General features: G+C 46.3%; 2 protein-coding genes across 5 annotated transcripts in view; one reads left to right on the forward strand and one right to left on the reverse strand.

Annotated features, from left to right (window-relative positions):
- Nucleotides 1–12,060, forward strand: part of MNAT1 (MNAT1 component of CDK activating kinase) — a 126,380-nt gene extending 114,320 nt beyond the window's left edge. Inside the window, exons 8-9 of one of the 4 annotated variants that reach the window (XR_014228869.1) lie at nt 8,466–8,754; nt 10,974–11,026. Coding sequence is in view for 2 of the 4 variants with exons in the window: in XM_082318276.1 (XP_082174402.1) it covers nt 10,974–11,342 (369 nt within the window). In the remaining 2 variants the exon portion in view is untranslated. Of the gene's footprint in view, nt 1–8,465; nt 8,755–10,973 lie in introns of all 4 variants that reach the window. The other 3 variants (XR_014228868.1, XM_082318276.1, XM_082318277.1) reach the window with 3 other exon arrangements.
- Nucleotides 12,061–14,438: 2,378 nt separating this feature from the next.
- Nucleotides 14,439–20,028, reverse strand: TRMT5 (tRNA methyltransferase 5). Its single transcript, XM_082316635.1, has 5 exons — nt 19,448–20,028; nt 18,436–19,085; nt 17,894–18,018; nt 15,680–16,331; nt 14,439–14,692 (listed from the first exon to the last, which is right to left on the reverse strand). The coding sequence occupies exons 1-5, from the start codon at nt 19,489–19,491 to the stop codon at nt 14,619–14,621; spliced, it is 1,545 nt and encodes a 514-aa protein (XP_082172761.1). The 5' UTR covers nt 19,492–20,028; the 3' UTR covers nt 14,439–14,618.
- Between the last annotated feature and the right edge of the window lie 34 nt (nt 20,029–20,062).

Here is a 20,062-nt window from a genome sequence, read left to right on the forward strand (position 1 = left end):
AGGTTAAAAACCCTCTAGAAATTCTTGTGTATCTTGTGCTGTTTTGTTTCTGAGTCATATTAAACTGGAATTACCATACAACATGAATTCATTGCTACTCTGTCAGAGCAGAGGATGCTGCATCACAGTGAAAACAGAATAAACTGGCTAACCTGGGGAGACAGCATTTGCAAAGCCGAGGTTATATACGGCTTTTGCTGCATTCATATGATGGGGTTGTTTTCATCAGAAGTGATTTGGGGCAAAGCCTGTGGCTGTGGTAGATGCATTTCTGGTGTTATTTTCCTGTTCTCAGTCCTTTATGCTGGCAGGGGGAGAAGGTGATGTTTCTTTCCCCTTAGGTCCAGCCTCACCGTTCTTAGTGAGATGGGTGCCCTGCAGCGGCGTTTCAGAGCTGTGCAACAGGGCAGGTAGATGGGGGAGGCCGTAGGGTGAAGGAAACTGTTGACCTCCATTGGTCTGCAGCCTGGCTGTGACCATGCCTGACACCCAAGTCACGCAGGGGCTCTGTCCTCCCTGCTGGGACTAAAACACAGTCCTTCAATGCAAAAAAACCTCTAAAAGCATGCTGGCCAGTCCATTTCCAGCCTTGGGCCCAAAGTCAAGGTCTTTACTAGAGCTGCTGGGGCAAAAACATCTCCTGTCTGCTTGTGACAGGCCATCCTCTACTCTGCAGTTGTGGTACAGCCATGACCGTCCTTGTGGTCTGTTGCCACAGAACCGCGCATCAAGCAAAATGTAGTGAAAAAGAGGGAGAAAAAGTTTCTGTGCGTCTCCATCCTCTTTCTGTAGGTGTTCCTGACCGAGCGCTCTGTTTAGAAAGGGCTCAGTTTGCTTCATAGCTGCATAATTTACATGGAAGCTGGTCCAGGAGGGATCTCTTTCATGTAGCTCGCTCAAAGCCCCGGTTCATCACTATGGATCGTTTGCCGTGCACTTGGGGATTTATGGTACGCGGTGGGGTGTGCAGAAGTCAGAGAAAAAGGCAGAGCGTGAGGAACTGTAGGGAATTTTTATCCTAAAGGAAGAATTTGTGTGTCCATAAGAACTGTCTTTCAGAATAAAAGTTGTGTTCTGTCTTTTTGCATACAGAAGACGTGCTGTATTCCCGGAGTCGAACCCGGGGAAACGTTCCCCTAGCCGTGGGGAAAGACCCAGTGATGTCTTTAAGACTGAACTTGCCCTATCCTTAAAAAAAGATAAGCCTGAAGAAAATAAGAAAATAATCCTGACTCAGGTAGTAAGTTACAAAACAATGGTTAACTTCCTCAGAGTAATAATAATTATTTAAACATGTCCACGTTCTTCTGGTGACCTTTGTCTTAAACGTAGCGTGCGGGAGGAAGAGTGGAGTTGGAGGGCAGGGGGAAAGATGAAAAATTCGAAGATCAGCATTTCCACAGCACGTTAACAAGAGAGCTACTTTGCAATTACAGAAATGATGGCTTAATTGTCTTTTTAGCCACTGAAAAGAAAAAAAAAAAAAAAAAGAGATCATAGCTGAGAAAAGGCCCTTGCGTTCAATGACATTCCTCTCAGGGTCAAGTACGAGTGGAGCCTGATTTAGTCATAGCCTAAATGTAGCTGCAGTTCTGCAGTCCTCCAAAGTGTAATCTATACTAGTCATGCAGAGCGAGTGCTTTGCTGGATTCCAGCTAGGACTGCAGTGTCCTTGCTACGCAGCGAGGCTGCTCAAGGGTGCTAAAATGCTTACTTGGCAGTTGTTTGAGCGGTTTCTGCGACGGCTGATTGATTTACTGTATCTGGAAGTTCAGACCTGGAAACCTGAGCGAGGGAGAATGCCTTTGCCGCGGTGGCGAGGCTGGGTGTTGAGAGGACAGACAGCTGGCGGGTGACCTCGGGAAGATGACAAATGGGGGACCAGGTGCCCCCGCTCATCCAAGAGCGCTCCCAGCCCCTCCGCTCGCAGAGGCGCGCGTTACGGAAGTCCCTTGCGCTGAAGGAAGGCTTCCTGTGAGCAAGGCTTCTAGAAATAAACGTTAACCTTTTGTTACCGGCTACGTGCGCGGGGATAACGAGTTCAAGCAGCTATTTGGGAAAGATTTTAAGCAGAAATCCTTTGAGTTCGAAGGGGGAAAAAAAAAAATCATCCAAATGGTAGTGGTTGCATGTATTTTGGAGACGGCGTCTGGAGCGCCGGCAGGAATGTATAGCACAGAGATGTGCGGTGAGCAACAAGAAGCAAACTGTTTACCCAGCATAATCAATGATGGTTCTTGACTGACATGTATGGAGCCATTAAAATGACTAAATATATTACTGGGAGGACAGTGGGACGTGAGGAAGCCCCCCAACAACTGAAGAAAGAAAAGTCAGCATAGAACTTGTATCCTTTGTAGAGTTGAAACACGTGAGCGAAAAGAAATGGGGTAGCCTTTAGTTTTCCTTTGCTTGCAAAGGATTAATGTGTTTGCAGGTTCTGCTTTCCATTTCCCATTTTTATTTTAAAACAGGCATTTGCTTGCTAAAATGAGGAGAACTTTCAGATAATCATTGTCTTGAATGTGCCCTGTAACAGCACAGAAATCTGTAAACCGCGTTGACTTAGACCAGCTGAGAATATGCCTCCTTTCTCTGAAGTTTGACTACTGGGGATTATGGTGTACTCTAGCAGCTTCAGGGTTTTCTTTTTCTTTTAACTAAGAAAAAAAAAAACAACAAAAAAATGACAAAAAGCCATTGCTTTAACTTTTGAAAGTGCATTCACGGTTTCCTGCATTAGCTCAGATGACAGCATCTACTGCCGAGGCAGGAATGGCTGCTGTCTTGCACTGGTATTGACATTTTCTAAGGTTGAAACTGTTACACCTCATCTGAAGTGATGCTGCCTGGTCAAATGTTAGGAGAACCTGATTAAATGTAGCATTTGATTATTATCAAAGGAAATATGCAGACACCCATGGTGAATTCTGGGCTCACATGAGGTGCAAAATATGTTTATCAAACATGCACTGGATTTACACATGTGAAGTCTTGTTGAACGTAGATCTCTAGCTTGCATAACTCCTCAGCGGAAAGACGAGGTTTATTTAACTTGTTAACATTTTTAACGTATTGTCTACAGATGCAACTGGATTTGCAGTTCCTTTGAAGATGGATGTAGGTCAGCTTGCGTCTTTTAAGGGGTTTATGTCCCGTTTCAGAGTTCTTTAAGTCTATAGTCTTTACGGCTACAGTGCTTTAAGTCAATAGTCTTTAAGTGTATAGTCCGTAGTACTTTGAGTCTGTAGCCTTTCTCCACGTGAAATAATTGTACCGAGGCTGGTGCCTTCTTGGGTAGGACCCTGCAGCGGGACTGGAGTTGTCTAAAAATCATTGTTACGGCAGTACCTGCAGAAACCAGTATGCACGGCCGGCAAGTGCTGTCCCAGCGCTGTCATTCAGCCCGCGGCATAGAACGTGTAGAAAATGCATATTAGGTCAGAGTAATACAAAGTGTCCTTTATTCTGTAAAACCTTTCTCATCTTTAGTTTCCTGTCTTTACATTTTAAAACATCTACTTCTTTTAAAATTATATCAGACAGTTTCTGTGGGGCAGAAGGCGTTTCTCCTTGTTCTTTGAATGAAGATCTCCTTTGATCTTCATTTCTCCATGCTTTTTCATCTTACCTTTAGGCAGTAGCACTGGCTTAGTTACTCCAAAGGCAAATGTTTGTTTATGTGTTAAATAAACGTGGGTACCTGATTCTGGTCTCAGGTCTATTTAAAAACTAGAGCAGCAGTAGAATTGCAGTGCTAGGAAAATGCTGGAGAACCAGGTGCTCTCTAAAACTTTTCTTCCTTTAAACTTTTTTTTTTTTAAACCAGTGGAAGAGTTGGGTTTTTTTTATGACACATTCACTTAGGAGCACTGAAGATGTATTTTGAGATAGCTGTCACAAGAAAATTTCCCTCCATTCCATCCCCCACTGTACTCGCTTTTCAGTGGAAATGTTTGGTCTCTGGAGCCTGGATTTCATCTCAAAAAGAGGAAGGTTTCAGGGAAAGTAGTATGGGAAAATCTGATTCCGTTCTCTTCCCCCCACCAAGGATGGCTTCTTTGCCTTTGTGTCTTTGCATTTAAAGATGTTTCTACTGCAAGGTTCACAACTGTACTTACCAATGTCATGGGTAATTTGTAATAAAATCTCTGATATAGGTAATTAGATATATCTTACCGTTTATGTATGTGTGTCACCATTAAACGGGGAAACAGTTTATGTGAAACATCAAATAAAAGTGCCTTAGTTTTGATGTTAAACACTCCGGAGATTGTTTTATTGGTCACTGCAGTAGCTGAACGGCAAGGATCGGAGCTGCCGCTTTGGAGCGGGAGCACTGGGGTGCGGCCGGGTTGCTGTTGCAGCGGGGCACGCGTGGCTTTGGGCTGCCAGGATCTGAAATGTTTGCCCTCTGATATCAGGGAGGAGAGGAATGGGGGAAGAGAGGGAGGAATAACTCATCACTGATTTCTACCTTTGGAGTCAGGACTGGCTTTATCAGAGACAGCTGTTTCATGGCTAACGTTACTTTTCTAGGCTTTGTTTTCCCTTCTCTAGTGTCCGGTAGCAGACCTCTGCGCTGTTCCATCTTAGCTGAGGCGTGCTGTGGCAGACCTGTTTTATTTTAATTTTTGTTTCACCACATGCCGTTGACCTGTACTCCTGCCCAGAGACACCCTGACAGCGTTTGAAACAAATTGCTATTTAGAAAAAGCAGATGGAAGAGGCTAAAAAGAATCACTAGGGGTCCTAGATTTGTTTTATTGATTTGGTGGGTTGGGGTTTTCTTGGCTTTTCTACTGTTATTTCTGATAGAACAGAGTTCTTCGCTTAGAAGACCAAGAAATAAAAGTTGTAGGAGCTGTAAACTCAAACTCCCAATTAGGTTTTTTCTTAAATCTTCCTTGTGATAGATAGAGACCTTTTAGAGTCAGTAGGCGTCTGATTTTGAAGAATTTACTGCAAAGTGAAGACTTCAATATTTCCTTACTGGAAAGTTGGTTACGTTTCCCTCTGAAGTAAAGGGGGGAAAAAATGCTCAAACATCATTGAAGTATAGATATGTTTATTTCCAAGCAATTCAAGCAAGCCCCTGGAAATGCCATCAAAGGTGAAGTCAGTTGGAACCAAAGGGTTTGTCGGTAATACCAGCTGTGCGTTCGGCAGGCAATTCCGGCAGCTTCAGGCCCGAAGTAAGAGAATCGGCGCTGCGTGTCCTGCGTTGGAGGCGTGGGTGGTGGTTTTACAAGCACGCCGTAAGCTTCTACACCCGATCCCGTGCTGGTTTGAACGAGAGGAGCTGCGGGCACAGCTCTGCGAATCGCGATGAGTAGGGGACAGTTCTGCGGCAGTGTCCCGGAGCACAAGTGCGTGAAATGGGCTGAGCAAGTCTGTGGCATGGAAAAGGCTGGGGTCTGGCACTCATCCGACACCTTGGTGAGCAATTTCTGCTCGCTAAGCCTTCAGAAAACTAGCATAGCTAAACAATATTATAATAAAAAAAAAAAAGACTGGTTTACTAAGCTGAATCTGAACTGGTGGATCTGCTGTCTGCAAGTGGGATTGCTTGGTCTTCAAGGGTGGTGTTTACTGTAGCTCTCATTGTCTTCAGCAGGATTTTTTGGTAGCCAAAACTGTATTGTGGTATTTAGGGTGACTATTCCTTGTACCCCTGCACTATGGGCTGTATTGGGTCTTGCCCTGCTGCAAGACTAACAGGTGACATGATCTGGTTAAAAATATATTCTTTTTGTCTGCCTTGGGATCTGTCGTATTTGGGCCTCATCATGCTTAGCAGTTTTTTGACATTTGCCCTGATTGCTGCAATTGCATACACAGAGGCATACTATCCAGAGGCATTAAAAAAACCCAAACAAACAAACAAAACCCAAACCAACCAACAAACAACCACCCCCCTCAGCTATTGCAGCGGGTAGCTGCCTGCCTGACTGCTGGTGCTTGCAGCAAACCCCACGCCGCAGTCACTCGATTGTGACCGTGCTCTTGCCCGGCAAGGTTGGACCAGGTGATCCTTGAGGTCCCTTCCAACCTGGTGTTCTGTGATTCTATGGTCATTTGTTGTCCATTTTTTTTTTTTCACTTCCTGGTCACATTCAAATTAAAGTAATTAAAACTGTTGCGCTGTATTTATCAACCAAATGACCTCCTCGTTCCTTGAGGCAGCCACGGACCTGTTTCTTTCTGGGGAACAATTTTCCCCATTCAGCTGTTAAAGAGATTTCTTCCATTTAGTCCTTGTTGTCCTGGAGGGCGGAGGAGGAGAGCGGCTGACGGTAGGTGCCTCGCTGCCATCAGGGCTGGAAGCCTGACCTCGGCCGTGGTGCAAAGGCTGCAGGAGGTACTGAGTTGGGCTCCTGAGGAGCCTTTGCTGAGTTCATGGTTGTGTAGACGTTGCATTGTATGTTGGAACAGGCTGTGCTGGCTGGTGTTCAGCAGAAATTTCCGACACCGGCAATAGTTGGTTTATTTGTTAAGATCTAAATACGATGACGGTGCCCAAAGAGTGTCTGCTAAAATAGATGAAAGACCACTTTTTGACTCTTGAGGACCTGGGATCAGGCTTGTAGCTAGTCTGGGGAAGGATGAATTGCTATTTTGGACTTCTTCAACTACCAGCTTTATGCATTGTGTTTTTGTCCTACCTTAGACATTACAATCTCTGAGACAGGGGCGGCCACATGATATTTGAATAACACCTAGCGAAGGCCTGTTCCCAAATGAATTTCCCAGGGCTATTTAATGAAGAACAGCAATGAATTCAGCTCATTTTATAAGCAAATTCTGCTTTGGCTGCATGGACTGACTGTGTGGTAGAACTGGTTCAAACACAAATAGAGTTGCTTGGAGGAGCTCAGTTTTTACCTGCTCAGGGGCTGTAGAGTAACCCAGGCCACACATTCCTCAATCAAAAACAAGCCAGACAAAATCCAGTTTCTTATGTGCATGTCTCATCCGATAAGACCCTGTCTCTGCAAGGATACTCTGAATAATGCATCAATAGCTCATCTTAGAGACTTGGTAAATCTAATGAAAATATTGTCTCCAGAAAGGTTCAGGAATGCAGCGTGTGCTACTGTGTTACTAATGCTTTACACAGTTTTCCAGACTGGAGTATTTTGCTTGCTTTCATGCAACCACTATTTATTATTTAAATGATGCACCTGGAAAATTTCCCAGATCTAATGTCTGCCCCATTACTTTGTCTTGGATACTACGGATAATCAGATGAGCAGTAAGCCTATTCTAGGGAATAGAATTACATTATCTTTTTTTTTCTCTCTGTCAAGCAACTTGTGAGTGATTTTTCTTTTCTTCACCCTCATAAAATACCTAATAGATCAAAAAAGTAAAATCTGTATGCCAAATACACAGCATTCCACATGTACCTCCAGTGATGCATCTGCAGAAACACCAGTGGGAGTACATTTATCTTGGGTAGACGGGGGAAGGTTGTGTGAAATAAGCACTGATACTTTCAGTTGGGTGGGAGAAGTACTGTGGGGTTTTTTTGGCTTGCTGGTTGGATGTTTGGGGTTTTGTTTGGGGGTTTTTCAGTGTTTCCCCCTCCTCCCCCCGATTTGGTTGTGCCATTTCTCCATTCTCTGATTGTTTCTGGAGTCTTTCCTGCGTTTCTCTGAGACGAGCCTGCCCAGCTGAGCAGCGAGGGGACGTTTGCCAGTGGTCTCGGGTGTTACCGTCTGTCGAGCTGGTGTTGGGTCCCCTGGCTCTTAGGAGTGGCGATGCCGCGTGGCGCTGAGGCCGCCTGGGCAGCGGGTGGAAAGGCCAGGGGATCGCGCCCGCTGCCGCGCTGAACGCCGCTGCGGGGCTCCCCGGCGGTCCCAGTCGTTCCTGATGAAGTGATGGTGACACAGCCTTCGGAAAAGAGAAAGCACGAAGGAAACCCACCCCCGGGAATGACCAGCTTGATTCTCAGCCTCTGCACCAAGTGTGAATTACACCTCTTTCCTTGAAAACAGGAGGCTTTTTTTTTTTTGTGTTTTTCACATGGTGATGAGAAACTAAAGGCCAGGAATGAGCCCCCTGAAGGCTCATGAAGGACAAAATACGATGTGTTGTAACTGACGTGAAAGGTTAATGGGGAAGATCAACATCCAATGGCTGTGGCGAAGGGAAGGGGGCTTGTTTGGGCAGAGCCTGAAGCGGAGCGTAGGCATTACGGGGAACGGGAAGCGTGAAACCGTGGGGCAGAGAACACACAGCCCTTCAGCCCCGCGCAAAAATAATAGTGCAGGCTTTTTTTAACTTCAGAGTTTAGTCTGCCCTCAGTAAAAACAAGTTACATTAAAAAACCGTGCACCAGAAAAAGCAAACCTCTTTTTCCTGGTTTCTGCTTATAAGATTTACAGGTACTTAAAATAAACCTATGAAAAACAGACCTAGTGTGCTGGAATTTGCTAACTAGTGAGAGCAATTACCTCCAGGTCCCAAGACCTAACGGAGCTTGACTTTTTGGAAATAAGACTTGGCAAGCGCTTCTTCCTGCTGCTGTTGTGAAGGTGTACATGAAAAGATGTGCTGACCTCTGCCAGAAACCCCAGGAATCCGGTTCAGAGAGCGACTCCTGCGAAGGGCACGGCCGGATTCGGGCGGCACAGACGGGGATCGGTGTGGAAAAGCCGGTGAAACATTCGCTTCTCGTCGTGTGGCTTCAGCGTGGCAGATTCTTTGCAATTGCCTGGTGTACCACAGTAATTAAATGGGTCAAGAACAGTAAGTTTAGACACTTAACGAGAAAATAAAGACCTCGCTTGACAGCCAGCGGCCTGTCGTGCTTTTTTCACAGGAGTAAGGAGAATTAATGCAGGTTGCCGTAGTAAAAGTTGATCCGAGCCTTTTTGGCGATGATTTTGTACTGCTTCAGAGATCGCATACCAATTAACTATAAATGCTGTAATAGCTGTAAATCAGGCCTTCTAATGAAACTAATGGCCCAATTTCAGATGACCTAAAAAAAGGGAAACAATAGACTCTTCCTCTCTCCTTCAGTGATATAAGAAAAGTAACAAAAGTAATGAAAAACACACAATTAACCTTTGTTAATACAGAAATGTAAAATAATCCCGTTTTCTCCAGACTGTTCCATGCGTGAGTGGAAAATGAAGTTTGTGCAATGAAATAAACATCACAGAAGTAAAATCTGAGATGGGAATTGATTTTTATAAGACTGCTTGGTTTGGAGGCTGGAGGTAGCGTCCCACCAGTGTTTTGAAGGAAATTATTTGCCGGTGTCAGTACCCTTCATCATTCCTGGTGGGGGGAAGGAGCTCCTCTCTCCCACAGAAGTTGTGACAGGCCTTTGGGAAGGATGAGATTTCCTTCCTAAAATATTAAGGGACAATGTATCAAGAATATTAAAAAAAAAAAAAAAATTAAAAATCTATTAAATGCGTTCTCCCACAACACAGGAGCTCTCTGCAGACCATCTTCCCTTCCAAATTAAGAGCCGGGACCAGCTTTGCTGCTGTGTTTGTAGATTCCCTGTGGACTAAGGACTATGAAAAGGTTTTGTGCCCTAGCATCTGTGCCCGTGCTGATGAGAGCCGGTGTCCGGCAGGGACGGGACTCTGTCGCAAGCTGGTACGAAGCAGCAGCGCTCACCGCAGCCCGGCCACAGGAGGCAAATTCGGTCTCTTAACTCCAGCATCTCACCAACAATCACTCAGAAATGTTGCTCGTGTCTGTGCACTGTGGTTATTAGGTGCAAGAAATACAGTTTTAAAACTGTAATTAATAATTTCTAAGTAACCTCTTTTTCTACACATTTATGGCATCAATGGGTATGACTGTTTATTATGTCTTACCTATAAAATCTGACCGGTTTTATATACTCTTTATGGAAACAGTGTACAGTCATAAATTAAAAGATGCAACTGTTTTGGATATTTTACTGGTGGTCCTGTATTTTCCTGCCAAAAGTGCAGCTGGTTTAGGTTTCTCAGGATAACATTATAAAAGGCTGTATGCGTTTTGCAATTTATGCTTGAATTGCCAAGCCAGAGGTGGAATGACTCAACCTTCCCAGGAGCAACATGTACCAAGCGAGGAATCAAAACAGCTAGCTGAAGCTCAGGGGCTTGCAGGGAACAGCCGTTCTCCTTTATGGTATTTTATCTTATATTTGTCTTATGTGGGGTGCGAGAGCTATAGGGTTACGGCGTGGGATGAAGGCATCCGAGCCCCGCCGAGCAGACACCCTTCAGGGGAGCTCTTGGCGCGCGCGGCTGGGTTTGAGCCCTCGGGAGCGGCCAGGGGCTGGCGGCAGCGCAGGTAGCGTGGTTCAACGTCAACTCATCGCTCTGGCTGGCGTGGCGCGCAATTAGGTGGCTCTGCAAACGGGTGATGATGCTTAATTAACGGTGAAGTTCAGAGGCTTCTTTAGCCCACATGTTGATGACGGCCTCCTACGGATCAATTCCCTGGTGTCAGCGGGCTTATTCCAGATACAGATAGGCCCGAGAGCAGAAAGCTCAGCCCTGTTGTCATCAGAGCAACCGGTACAGTCGGCTCTCAGGAGCGCCCAGCGTTAACTGGGCAGAGCTGAAACCCTCCTGTGATTCCTGTGGGAGCGCAGGAAGGCTTGTGTGGTCCTCATCGTCTCAGAAGGGACTACCGAAGGGGGGAAAGGCAACCTTTCCCCCCAGAGCGAGCACAGAACATCCCAGCCAGGGAGCCTGCTTACCCCTGCGCCGCCTGTCGCAAAGATGCAAGGTTTTTCAGCGCGCTGGTCGGGCAGCTCGTCTGAAGGCGCGTCGGCAGGGTTGTAACTAGCTGAAGTTTTTATACTGATACGTTCGCAGGTGGCTGGCAGCAGGCAGCTTGCGTCTCCTTGCTTCCTCCCAAAAAGCAGCCTCGGCCTTGCTGTACTGTGAGCTACGCAGGTGTTTGAGGTGTTTATTTCTGCTCTAAAGTCAGGCTTCTCTTTGTTTTAGGTATCTCAACCACGTACGAGCTGCCTCGCCGCAGGATCTTGCTGGGGGCTACACTTCTTCTCTTGCTTGTCACCGAGCCTTACAGGATGCTTTCAGTGGTCTTTTCTGGCACCCCAGTTAGGCGGCGCGCATCAGCCTGCGATCGAGGGGCACCGAACGGAGCGAGAAGCAAATCAGGCCGGCAAAGGTGGGGTAAAATTGCCGCCATCTGCACAACGGCTAAGCTGCAGTCACTTTTCTGTGTCAAACCAGCTGTGTTTAAGTGTTAAAGGGGGGAAAAAGAAAAAAAAGTCTGCACGAGAGCTTTGTAAAATGGTAGATACATTTTTGTGGAGGGGGAAACTCATTAGTCATGTGGCACTTTGCTGAGGGAGGCTGAACCAATAAGCCACATCTAATGGAAGATGTGAATAACTCAGCTGTGTATGTTTGAGGTTTAAAGAAATACACTTGTAAATTTTTTTTAAATAAAGCCAGACTATTTTATTAAAGTTTGTGGTTTTACTCTTATTGCAGGCTTTTATTTGCACAAGCATTTAAATGCCATTTTGATTATAACATTTAGCGTCAATATTCAAGCCTACATTTTCTTCCCATAAAACTAGTTTCCTCAGTTCAGACAAGTGGGTTTTTCCTCCTGCCAGCTGGACGAGATCAGAAACCCTGGAACTATGCTGACACAACTCTTAGCCTGGATCCTTCCTGATGTCACTTGGTTCTTACCTTTGTCTGGAAAACAAATCTTTAGCTGAAAGTCTTTCAGCTGAGTTCCTCTAGAAGCAATCTAAGAAGCCTTGCTACCAGGCTGGGTCATTAAAGTACTCAAAATTGGGGTTGGTTTTTGCCTGTTTAGCTCCGTTTGCAACTTTTCTGTCGTGTGTTCAGGAGCTGCTTTTGGCAGGAGCATCCCTTTGCCTGGCTTTTGGGATGACCCTTGCCGCTTGATCTGCTGCTTTTCCCCGTTCCTTCCCCTCGCCGTGTAGGGGAACGCAGAGGAACGGCAGCAGAGACGGGAGCGTGGGGGAACTGCAGGAGACTGGAAACTGCTCGGGAGAGCGCGCGCCTCTAGAGCGAAGCCTGGACCATGTTTTAGGGGTCCTCCTTTAACAGCTGTTGAACACTGCTCCGAGGAGTGTACTGCACGAATGTATTTATTCTATGTTGTAATAAAGAGAAGGATAAGCTCTATTCCAGGCTCGGTGCTTCCTTTATTAAGGAAAGTGGAGGGAGGCGCCAAGATTTCCATTGCCTTTTCTCTGAAATCCTGTTGTTTGTGCCCAGAAGAGTTGCCGACAGGTAACGTTACACGCAAGGTGGAGGCGTGGAAGAGGTCGTTGCCTGCGGAGGACGGCTCCCTGCCAGGGCAGGTGGCCTGGCCTTAGACAGAAAGCCCGTGGCTGGGTGCTGTAGGACTCAGCCGCGCAGCGCACGTTAGAGACCGCTCGTACACTTGGAGTTGTAGAATCACAGAATCATTAAGGTTGGAAGAGACCCTTAAGATCATCGAGTCCAACCGCTAACCGTTTCCTCTCGTCCTATCGCTTGTTACTGGGGAGAAGGGACCGACCCCCACCTCGCTACAGCCTCCTTTCAGGCAGTTGTAGAGAGCAATAAGGTCTCCCCTCAGCCTCCTCTTCTCCAGGCTAAACAACCCCAGCTCCCTCAGCCGCTCCTCATAAGACTTGTGCTCCACACCCTTCACCAGCTTCGTTGCCCTTCTCTGGCCACGCTCCAGCACCTCGATGTCCTTCTTGTAGTGAGGGGCCCAACACTGAACACAGCACTCGAGGTGCGGCCTCACCAGTGCCCAGTACAGGGGCACTATCACCTCCCTGGTCCTGCTGGCCACACTATTTCTGATACAAGCCAGGATGCCATTGGCCCTCTTGGCCACCTGAGCACACTGCTGGCTCATGTGCAGGCGGCTGTCAACCAACACCCCCAGGTCCTTTTCTGCCAGGCAGCTCTCCAGCCACTCCTCCCCCAGTCTGTAGCCTTGCATGGGGTTGTTGTGACCCAAGTGCGGGACCCGGCACTGAGCCTTGTTGAATCTCATGCAGTTGGCCCCGGCCCATCGGTTCAGCCTGTCCAGGTCCCTCTGTAGGGCCTTCCTACCCTCCAGCAGATCAACACTTCCACCCAACTTGGTGTCATCTGCAGACTTACTGAGGGTGCACTCAACTCCCTGTCCAGCCCTTTCTCTTAGAGGAGCCGTGACTGCTGGGGAGAGGATACGACGTGCCTGTCACTGACAGTGAGGACAAAAAGGTTAAAGCCGTTGCGACACCATTTTAACGGCCGGCGGAGGAACGCTCGGGCTGGAGCGGCAGCCAGGGCAGTAATCTGTACAGCAGCTTTCAGGATAGCACGAGCGAGTCATGATGATTTTTTTTTAACCCTGGTTTGATAAACACAATCGAGCGGTAACCACGCTGCGGAGGCTTGCTCTAGAGCCCTGGCTGCGTAGCCAAGGGAAAGGCTGTAGCGTAGAGGCACCGAGCAGAACAAAGCTAGGGGCCTCAGCGGCTGTTTGGGTGAGAACCAAGCCATCGGGTTGCAGGCCCTGGCCATGGAGCCACGGCCGCAGAGCCAGGGAGGGCGAGGGACGCCTGGGGACGGAGCGGCTAGGCCTGAGCCCTGAGCTGGGACCGAAGGGAAGTATCTGAAACCGAGAGGGTGATGCGAGTTCCTCTGCCCAAATGAACCATCTGTGGTTGGCACTGCCCAACAACAGTTTGGATGGGGAAGAAAAGGCCATCAAAGGCAGAGGCTTTTTGAATCCCTGCAGGCAGAGATGGGCTGGGGGCTGCAGCAGAGCAGCAGCGGGAGAGGCAGGGGAGCGCTGGGCGACGGCAGGGGCACAAAAGCCGCAGGAGGACGCGGTTCCAAGACGAGAGGACCGCTCCGCCAGGTACTGGCTTTCGGTCTGGTGCTTTAACGCAAGCGGGTACTTAATCTGCAACTGCGTGAACAGCGTTAGAGTCTTTCCTGCTTTAATGGTGGGCAAACACAAAGTTAGGAGTCAACTAATCCCTAACTACATCTCAGTGTTAAAAAGCATTTATTACTCAAAAGCCTCGGACCAAGTATATATGGCCATTTGGGCCTTTTTGTACCTTGGGTTAAGTTTTTGAAAGGTTATCTTGCTTACACAAGAGCTGTTTGTGCATCTGCTAACAGCAATCCAATATTCTTAAACACCAAAACCACTTTCCAAGAGAATCTAATGCACGGATTACACAAGTCAGCTTGCTAGACCCGACAAAATATAAAGATCTGGTTTTGCCACAAACCGCACATTATCAAAATGACACAGGAGAAAACTATCCCAGTCTGTGTCGCTGAATTATCACAGGGCGTGAAAAAATAGAGAGCAGAAAAGTACCAAACCGCATTTATTACAAAAAAGTGAAGTTTTATTTTTTTATAGTGACAACAATTTCAATCTGCTTATTGATCCCACAATTTAAAAAAAAGGTAAACGCAGGAAGCAAGGCTCACAGAGGAAAGCTGCAACATGCCTCATGCATCTCGGCACCTGAGACGGGTAACACAGTTATGCTTCAAATAACTCAAGGAGTAAACCGGAGGTAACCTACGTATACCTTACACGACCTGCTCGGGTAGTTACCGTAACTCTAGTCTTCAGCTCTTCTTCAACTCCAGCTTTTCTTCAGAAAAATCTTTGCTGGTACACAGACGTTTAGAGGCTGGTTTTGCTGGAAGAAGGTTAGAAAAAGTGAGTTATTTAATGTAGAGTAAACAGACTGAGCTAAACCACAAGCCATGGAACACTTAAGGGATTTAACAGGAAGAGATGAGAGTTAAAATCGGGATTAACGGTCACAAATGAAAACTGTTACAGCAATAATGGGGGCTCTTTACTAAACGCCAAAAAGGACTTTCAAAAAACCTGCATTGAGCTACATTTTCACCTGCATCTCAGTGCTACCCAACAACAGCGTAAAAACAAGCTTCAGGGCGTTAAAGCTTCATCAAAACCTCCTTTCCTCCAGTTCAAGTAACGGCAGGCTGAAAGCCGCCCCTCTCCCCCACCTTGTCATGGAGTGCAAAGCCCAAGATCACTGAAACCAACCAGCTGCTGCAAGTACTTCAAGAAACAAATGACCAATTATAAAAATAAATAAAAATCAAATTCAACATTAAAGATCTCTAAGGATATCTATTTCTCAATTAAATTGTACAGAATGGGATTCTGCTGATGTAGTGGCTCCAGACCTAAACTGAGTCCATGCAAGCACAAGGGAGAAGGTCCGAACTGGGACCAGTCACGCGGAAGGACGCCGTTCTACCCTGGCTGAAAACGAAGCTCCAGTTCTCAAGCATTTAGCTAACAGAATCGTGTGCCTGGCGTCAGGTACCCCGTCCTCGCCCCGCACGCAATCCAAGGCACAAGGGTCTGGTTTATGGCCCGTGGGACAATCCTACCCCGTCCACCATTTTTCCGTGGAGGCTCATGCTGGGATGCGAGGAGCGGACCGCGGTTCCCAGAGCGCAGGAAGCCCCGCAGCTGCTGCACACGTGCAGGCGCTCGGTCCTGCCGGCCACCTCCGCGCTCGCACCGGAGCGCGGCATGGCTGTCAGATGGCTGATGCGGCCGCCCGGGCTGACGAGGTGGGACCGGCCTGACACAGCAAAAGGCGTGGCATGAAATCCAAGCGCCGCGCAGGAGGTTTGCTCCTTACCTTCATCAGGGCAGGGCCTCTTGTACAGCACGTCTGCCGGAATCCGGAAACTAATGCACAGCATCTCCTTGCTCGGTGCAACATTTCTGACCAGGTAAGTAGAACAGCGGCCATCTAGGGAGGTTCCCAGCGAAGCTTCAGCTCGTTCTTGAATATCTTTGGCGGGGTCGTCATGTTTGGAGAATCCATAGCAGTGCACTGTGGGAAGGCCAGCCGTGCTGCACGGCTCTCCGACTAAGAGATGCCTGAAAACATCTAGAAATTCAATAGCCAGAGCTGGCAAATTCATGACTATGTGAAAAGAGGTTTTCTGTTCTTTCAGAAGTGGGAGCTCTTTACTTAGTTCTTCTCTTACTGGCCCCAGGAGGAAGTCCCTGCCATCCATGTTGAATGCTTTTATTTTGTCTTCTACTTTGTTTAGTTTGCAGTTGTGCAGGAGCCAGTTGTAGGATTCAGGATTGAGATCGTTCGCAAATACGCGGCACTTTTTCTTTGCTGCTGGAATAGCAAAAGGTCCAATCCCAGCAAAGACATCGAAAAGGACGTCACCGGGCTTTAAAAGCTCAACGATACGGCCGTGTTCTGTGGAAAGGCGTGGGTTCCAGTAGACTTTAGAAAAGTCCAATTCATACGCAATATTATTTTCTTTGACCTGAAAGTCCAGAACATTTGGTTAAGCCTCTGTGTTCAAGTTCCAGGCATGTTTAAGCATTATCAGTAATTAAGACAGCTAAAAAACAAGGTGCTTTATCAAAAGTTAATGTGTACATTGACATTTGTCCCATGAGCAGTACACATGGATCTTGTATAAACAGATCTACTCATCAGAAATAGCCATAAGGAATGTTCCCGCTGTCAATCCAGATGGCTGGCTAATGCGTGTCTCAATCACCAGGTGGAAATAAAGCAGCAACTTAAAATGACCATAAAAAAAAAAAAAATCTAAGGCTTTTCAAGAGCTTTGTGGCTGGCTGACAATTCCTTTATTGAAAGCAGACCTTGGGAAGATGCCTCAAGCCCTCCTTAGCAGAGTCCACACAGTAAATAAGCGTCTGAGAATGATACAGCACAAGAATGGCAACAGTCAGCCAAATTCAAAGCCACTGGGAGCCAGTTCTGCAGTTTGAAAAAATACTGTATTTTATCTCTCAAGGTGACAGTCTGGAAGCTGATCCAAACCCAAACTTTGGGATGAGCACTATCTCAAGAACAGACTTAAAAAGGAACAGTATTTATTCAGATGAGAGCGGGGTGCAAGATAATACTCCCTTTGCACCACCACGCTTGAATGGCGTGGCTCCGAAGTAAAGTCACTTCGGATCCAAATCACTGCATCGTTTGCTTTGCCAGCAAGAAACCCACTGAGGCGTATCTGCGCTCCTCAGCGTGCGGCTCAGCGGTGTGCTAGATGTATGCTTCTTCAGCTAATACCAGCTGCGTAACGTTTGACTGTCACTTCTCCCTTGACGATTCAAATGCCTTCTCTGTGCACGGACAGGATGTTCTACCAAGCTGTTCAACTTTTTTATTTGGTAATCTAATGTTTTCTCTTCTGAAAGTATAAAACTGCTAACAGTTAGGAAAAATATTTTTTGGTCAAACCAGTGGCCAAGTTTCCAGCTAAAGACAGGAAACCCTACGTGAAGAATACTTGGCAGTTACATAGCACTTTACACCTGAAAAATGTCAAAACAGAGGAGAGACGAGATTTGTCTTGCTGCTGACAGAAAAGGAAAGAGGCATAGGCAAAATCTTGCCTACGTTGCAAAGACAGTGAGATTTAAAAACAGGGTCTTATGCTCAGTACCAGCCACTGTACAAAGCTTGGTGAAATTAAGAAACAGCATTTTCTCAGATCATATCCACTAAATATTTTGGCTTTAGAGTGAGAAACACCCCTTGCTACAAGTCTGTAATTAACATCCCTGTAAGAAACCTTTACTTCAGCTGCTTTTACGTATCCTTAAAATCTAGGCTGTGAACTTGAAAGAATACCTATCTTCACGATCCCTGTCGTTGTGAGTTTGCTCTTGGCAGACCAGGACAAACGAGCGTAGGCGTAACTGCCAACTCTTACACTCTAAAACAAGTGTCAGGAAGGGCGCTGTGCAAAGTAACGGTCTTAACAGCATCTCTTCATCACATCTTTCCAGTAGAGGTCTTTGGGTTTGAGCATATTCAATTTAAAACAACAGGGGGAAAAAAAAACTGTACCTTGGTTACTAGTTTGCTCTCTCCAGCGAGCACTTCCATTTGAAAATTTCTGTACGTGCTGTCAATAATATTGGTTTTATTCACTACACAGGTGATTCCCGGATTCTTGTCAATTATAACCTGGCCTGAAAGAGAGGGCAAAAGATATTCCGGTTAAGGGACTACAGCCTCTTCATGTTCTACACAAGACACAAACACCACTGTTTACAGTTAAATTAACAGAAGCAAGCACGTATTAGAACAACCTTCCTCTAATGATTCAGGGTTGCAGATGTGACATCTTTCTAAGGCACATACTTTACGCTGACCCAGTGCTCAGTGAAGTCAGACCCCAATTGCCGTAAGAGGAGAGAACTGTGCCTTCTGTGCAGGGCTACAGCATCAGCACAAGCCTACTTAAGCCAAAATATAAAGCAAGGAAAAGCGCTCAAAAGTCTTCCTTGTACACATAATAATTTATGGGTAGAATAATTGTTAAAATATCTTTTTAACAACATACAAAATGTACGAATTACATTTTTGAGAAGAGCTGTTTTACCTACCAATCAAATGCCTGTACGGTAGCTGATGATCTCTAAGATTCAAATGAGCTATGTGACCAACGCGGCTAAATCCAGAGGTGACATCTTGACCTTCAGGAAGGACTGCTCGTAGGATCTCCTCCGACTTGAAATTCTCATAAGTCAGCTCTAAGTTATACTTGGACACCTCAGGATGAACATTAAGCTGTTTTAATACCTCTTGCTCCGATTCTCCCAGTGAGAATTCTGGTACTTTATGAGGATCCAAAATAACAAGTCTACTGTCCTCATCTTCGGGATCCTCTACCACTCGCTTTAGACCGGGACGCTGTAGTACCGTATGTTTTAGGGACTTTAGCAAAGTATTTACAATTTCTTTCTTGACTTTAAGAACTGGAACAACAACTGTCCTTTTAAAAGCTTCTCTGTTGAGCAGTGTCATCCCACGCACTTCAGGATGCGGCGAGTACAGTTCTAAATTAGCTTTATCCTCCACAGTTTCAGGCATTGTAAAAAAACTATTTTTTTTTACTACTACAAAGAGCCCAGGTATTTTGCCAGAATATTGCGCCAATAGCATCCAAACTGCTGGAAATGATGTATACGATGCAGCTGTCCTAAAATGATTAGTTTTCAGTAGTCTGGCAGAGTATCCAAATCTCCATAAAGTCCTAGAAGAGAAATTATTCATTTTATAGACATTATGTAATCATTCCATTAAAAAGGCTGCAAATCACATGGATTTGCTGTTCTCCTAAACTAGAATTTCCATCTGTACCAAACAATCCACAATAGTTTAGTAAAGTTCTTTATTATGAATTATGTACTACAAATTTGCGTCCTTTTGCAAATGGAGTTTTAGCCTTAAACATTAACTAACTTTAAGCAGTGAGATAATCCTCCCCCTGCCAAAATACAATGACCTCTCTTTGTTCTAATAAACTTGATATTAATCCCAGTAAGCCAAATGGAAAAATTTCTACCGTCTTGACCCTACTGTTGGATCCCTTCTGTCTCTGATAAAATTCATTACCAAGCAGCGGTTGCTAGAAAACAGTTATTAGCAATTGTGGTCATAATCACTCTTCAGCAATTTCTGCCTCCTATACTCCAGCGGTAAGGGGTTACACACTCTGTAGCGTCTTTGCTCCACGTGCCGCGTGCCAGAAAGACCACGAATTAAACGCAGAACTCCCCCAAAGGTACAGGGAAGCATTAGTAATGTCTGTTCAAGCGACTGAACCCCTCTCTGCAGTTCATTCGTAGGACAGGGACTTGAAATGCAGCCTTATGCTTCTCTAAATGGTTTCCTCCACTAAAGACAGTCCGAAGGGGCCCAACTTTTCTGACTGCATCGGCTGCTCCTAGGCAGGAACCAGTGATTTCGGTAGTGCGTGAGGCTGACGTTTCTCCTGCCTTCTTGGGAAGTCTGTTTTAAGACTGGGGGTTGAGAGCAGAGATGCAAACCAGCTCTGAAAGAAAACCAGTTCTCTTCCCTGCCCCAGACATCTACACCCTGGCGCACAGGGCTGCTGCCCTCGCCCAGGGTAACAAGCCACGCGGCCTCTTCTTCAAAAACAGAGCCGTGCCCAAGGCCTAGCAAAGCCGGCCCCGCTGCCACCCTCCCTCGCCCACAAACCCCAGCTCC

The sequence above is a fragment of the Platalea leucorodia genome, assembly GCF_965183815.1.
Source record: "Platalea leucorodia genome assembly, chromosome: 7".
In the NCBI taxonomy this organism is placed as follows: Eukaryota; Metazoa; Chordata; class Aves; order Pelecaniformes; family Threskiornithidae; genus Platalea; species Platalea leucorodia.

What these genes read in the sequence shown, in the direction of transcription:
- TRMT5 (XM_082316635.1), bottom strand. Translation starts at nt 19,491, where the DNA reads ATGACCACAATTGCTAATAACTGTTTTCTAGCAACCGCTGCTTG. An exon ending in AGAGCAAACTAGTAACCAAG is followed by an intron (nt 16,332 to 17,893) that starts GTACAGTTTTTT and finishes CTGGACTTTCAG; the next exon opens with GTCAAAGAAAATAATATTGC. An exon ending in GAGGCCCTGCCCTGATGAAG is followed by an intron (nt 14,693 to 15,679) that starts GTAAGGAGCAAA and finishes ACCTTCTTCCAG; the next exon opens with CAAAACCAGCCTCTAAACGT.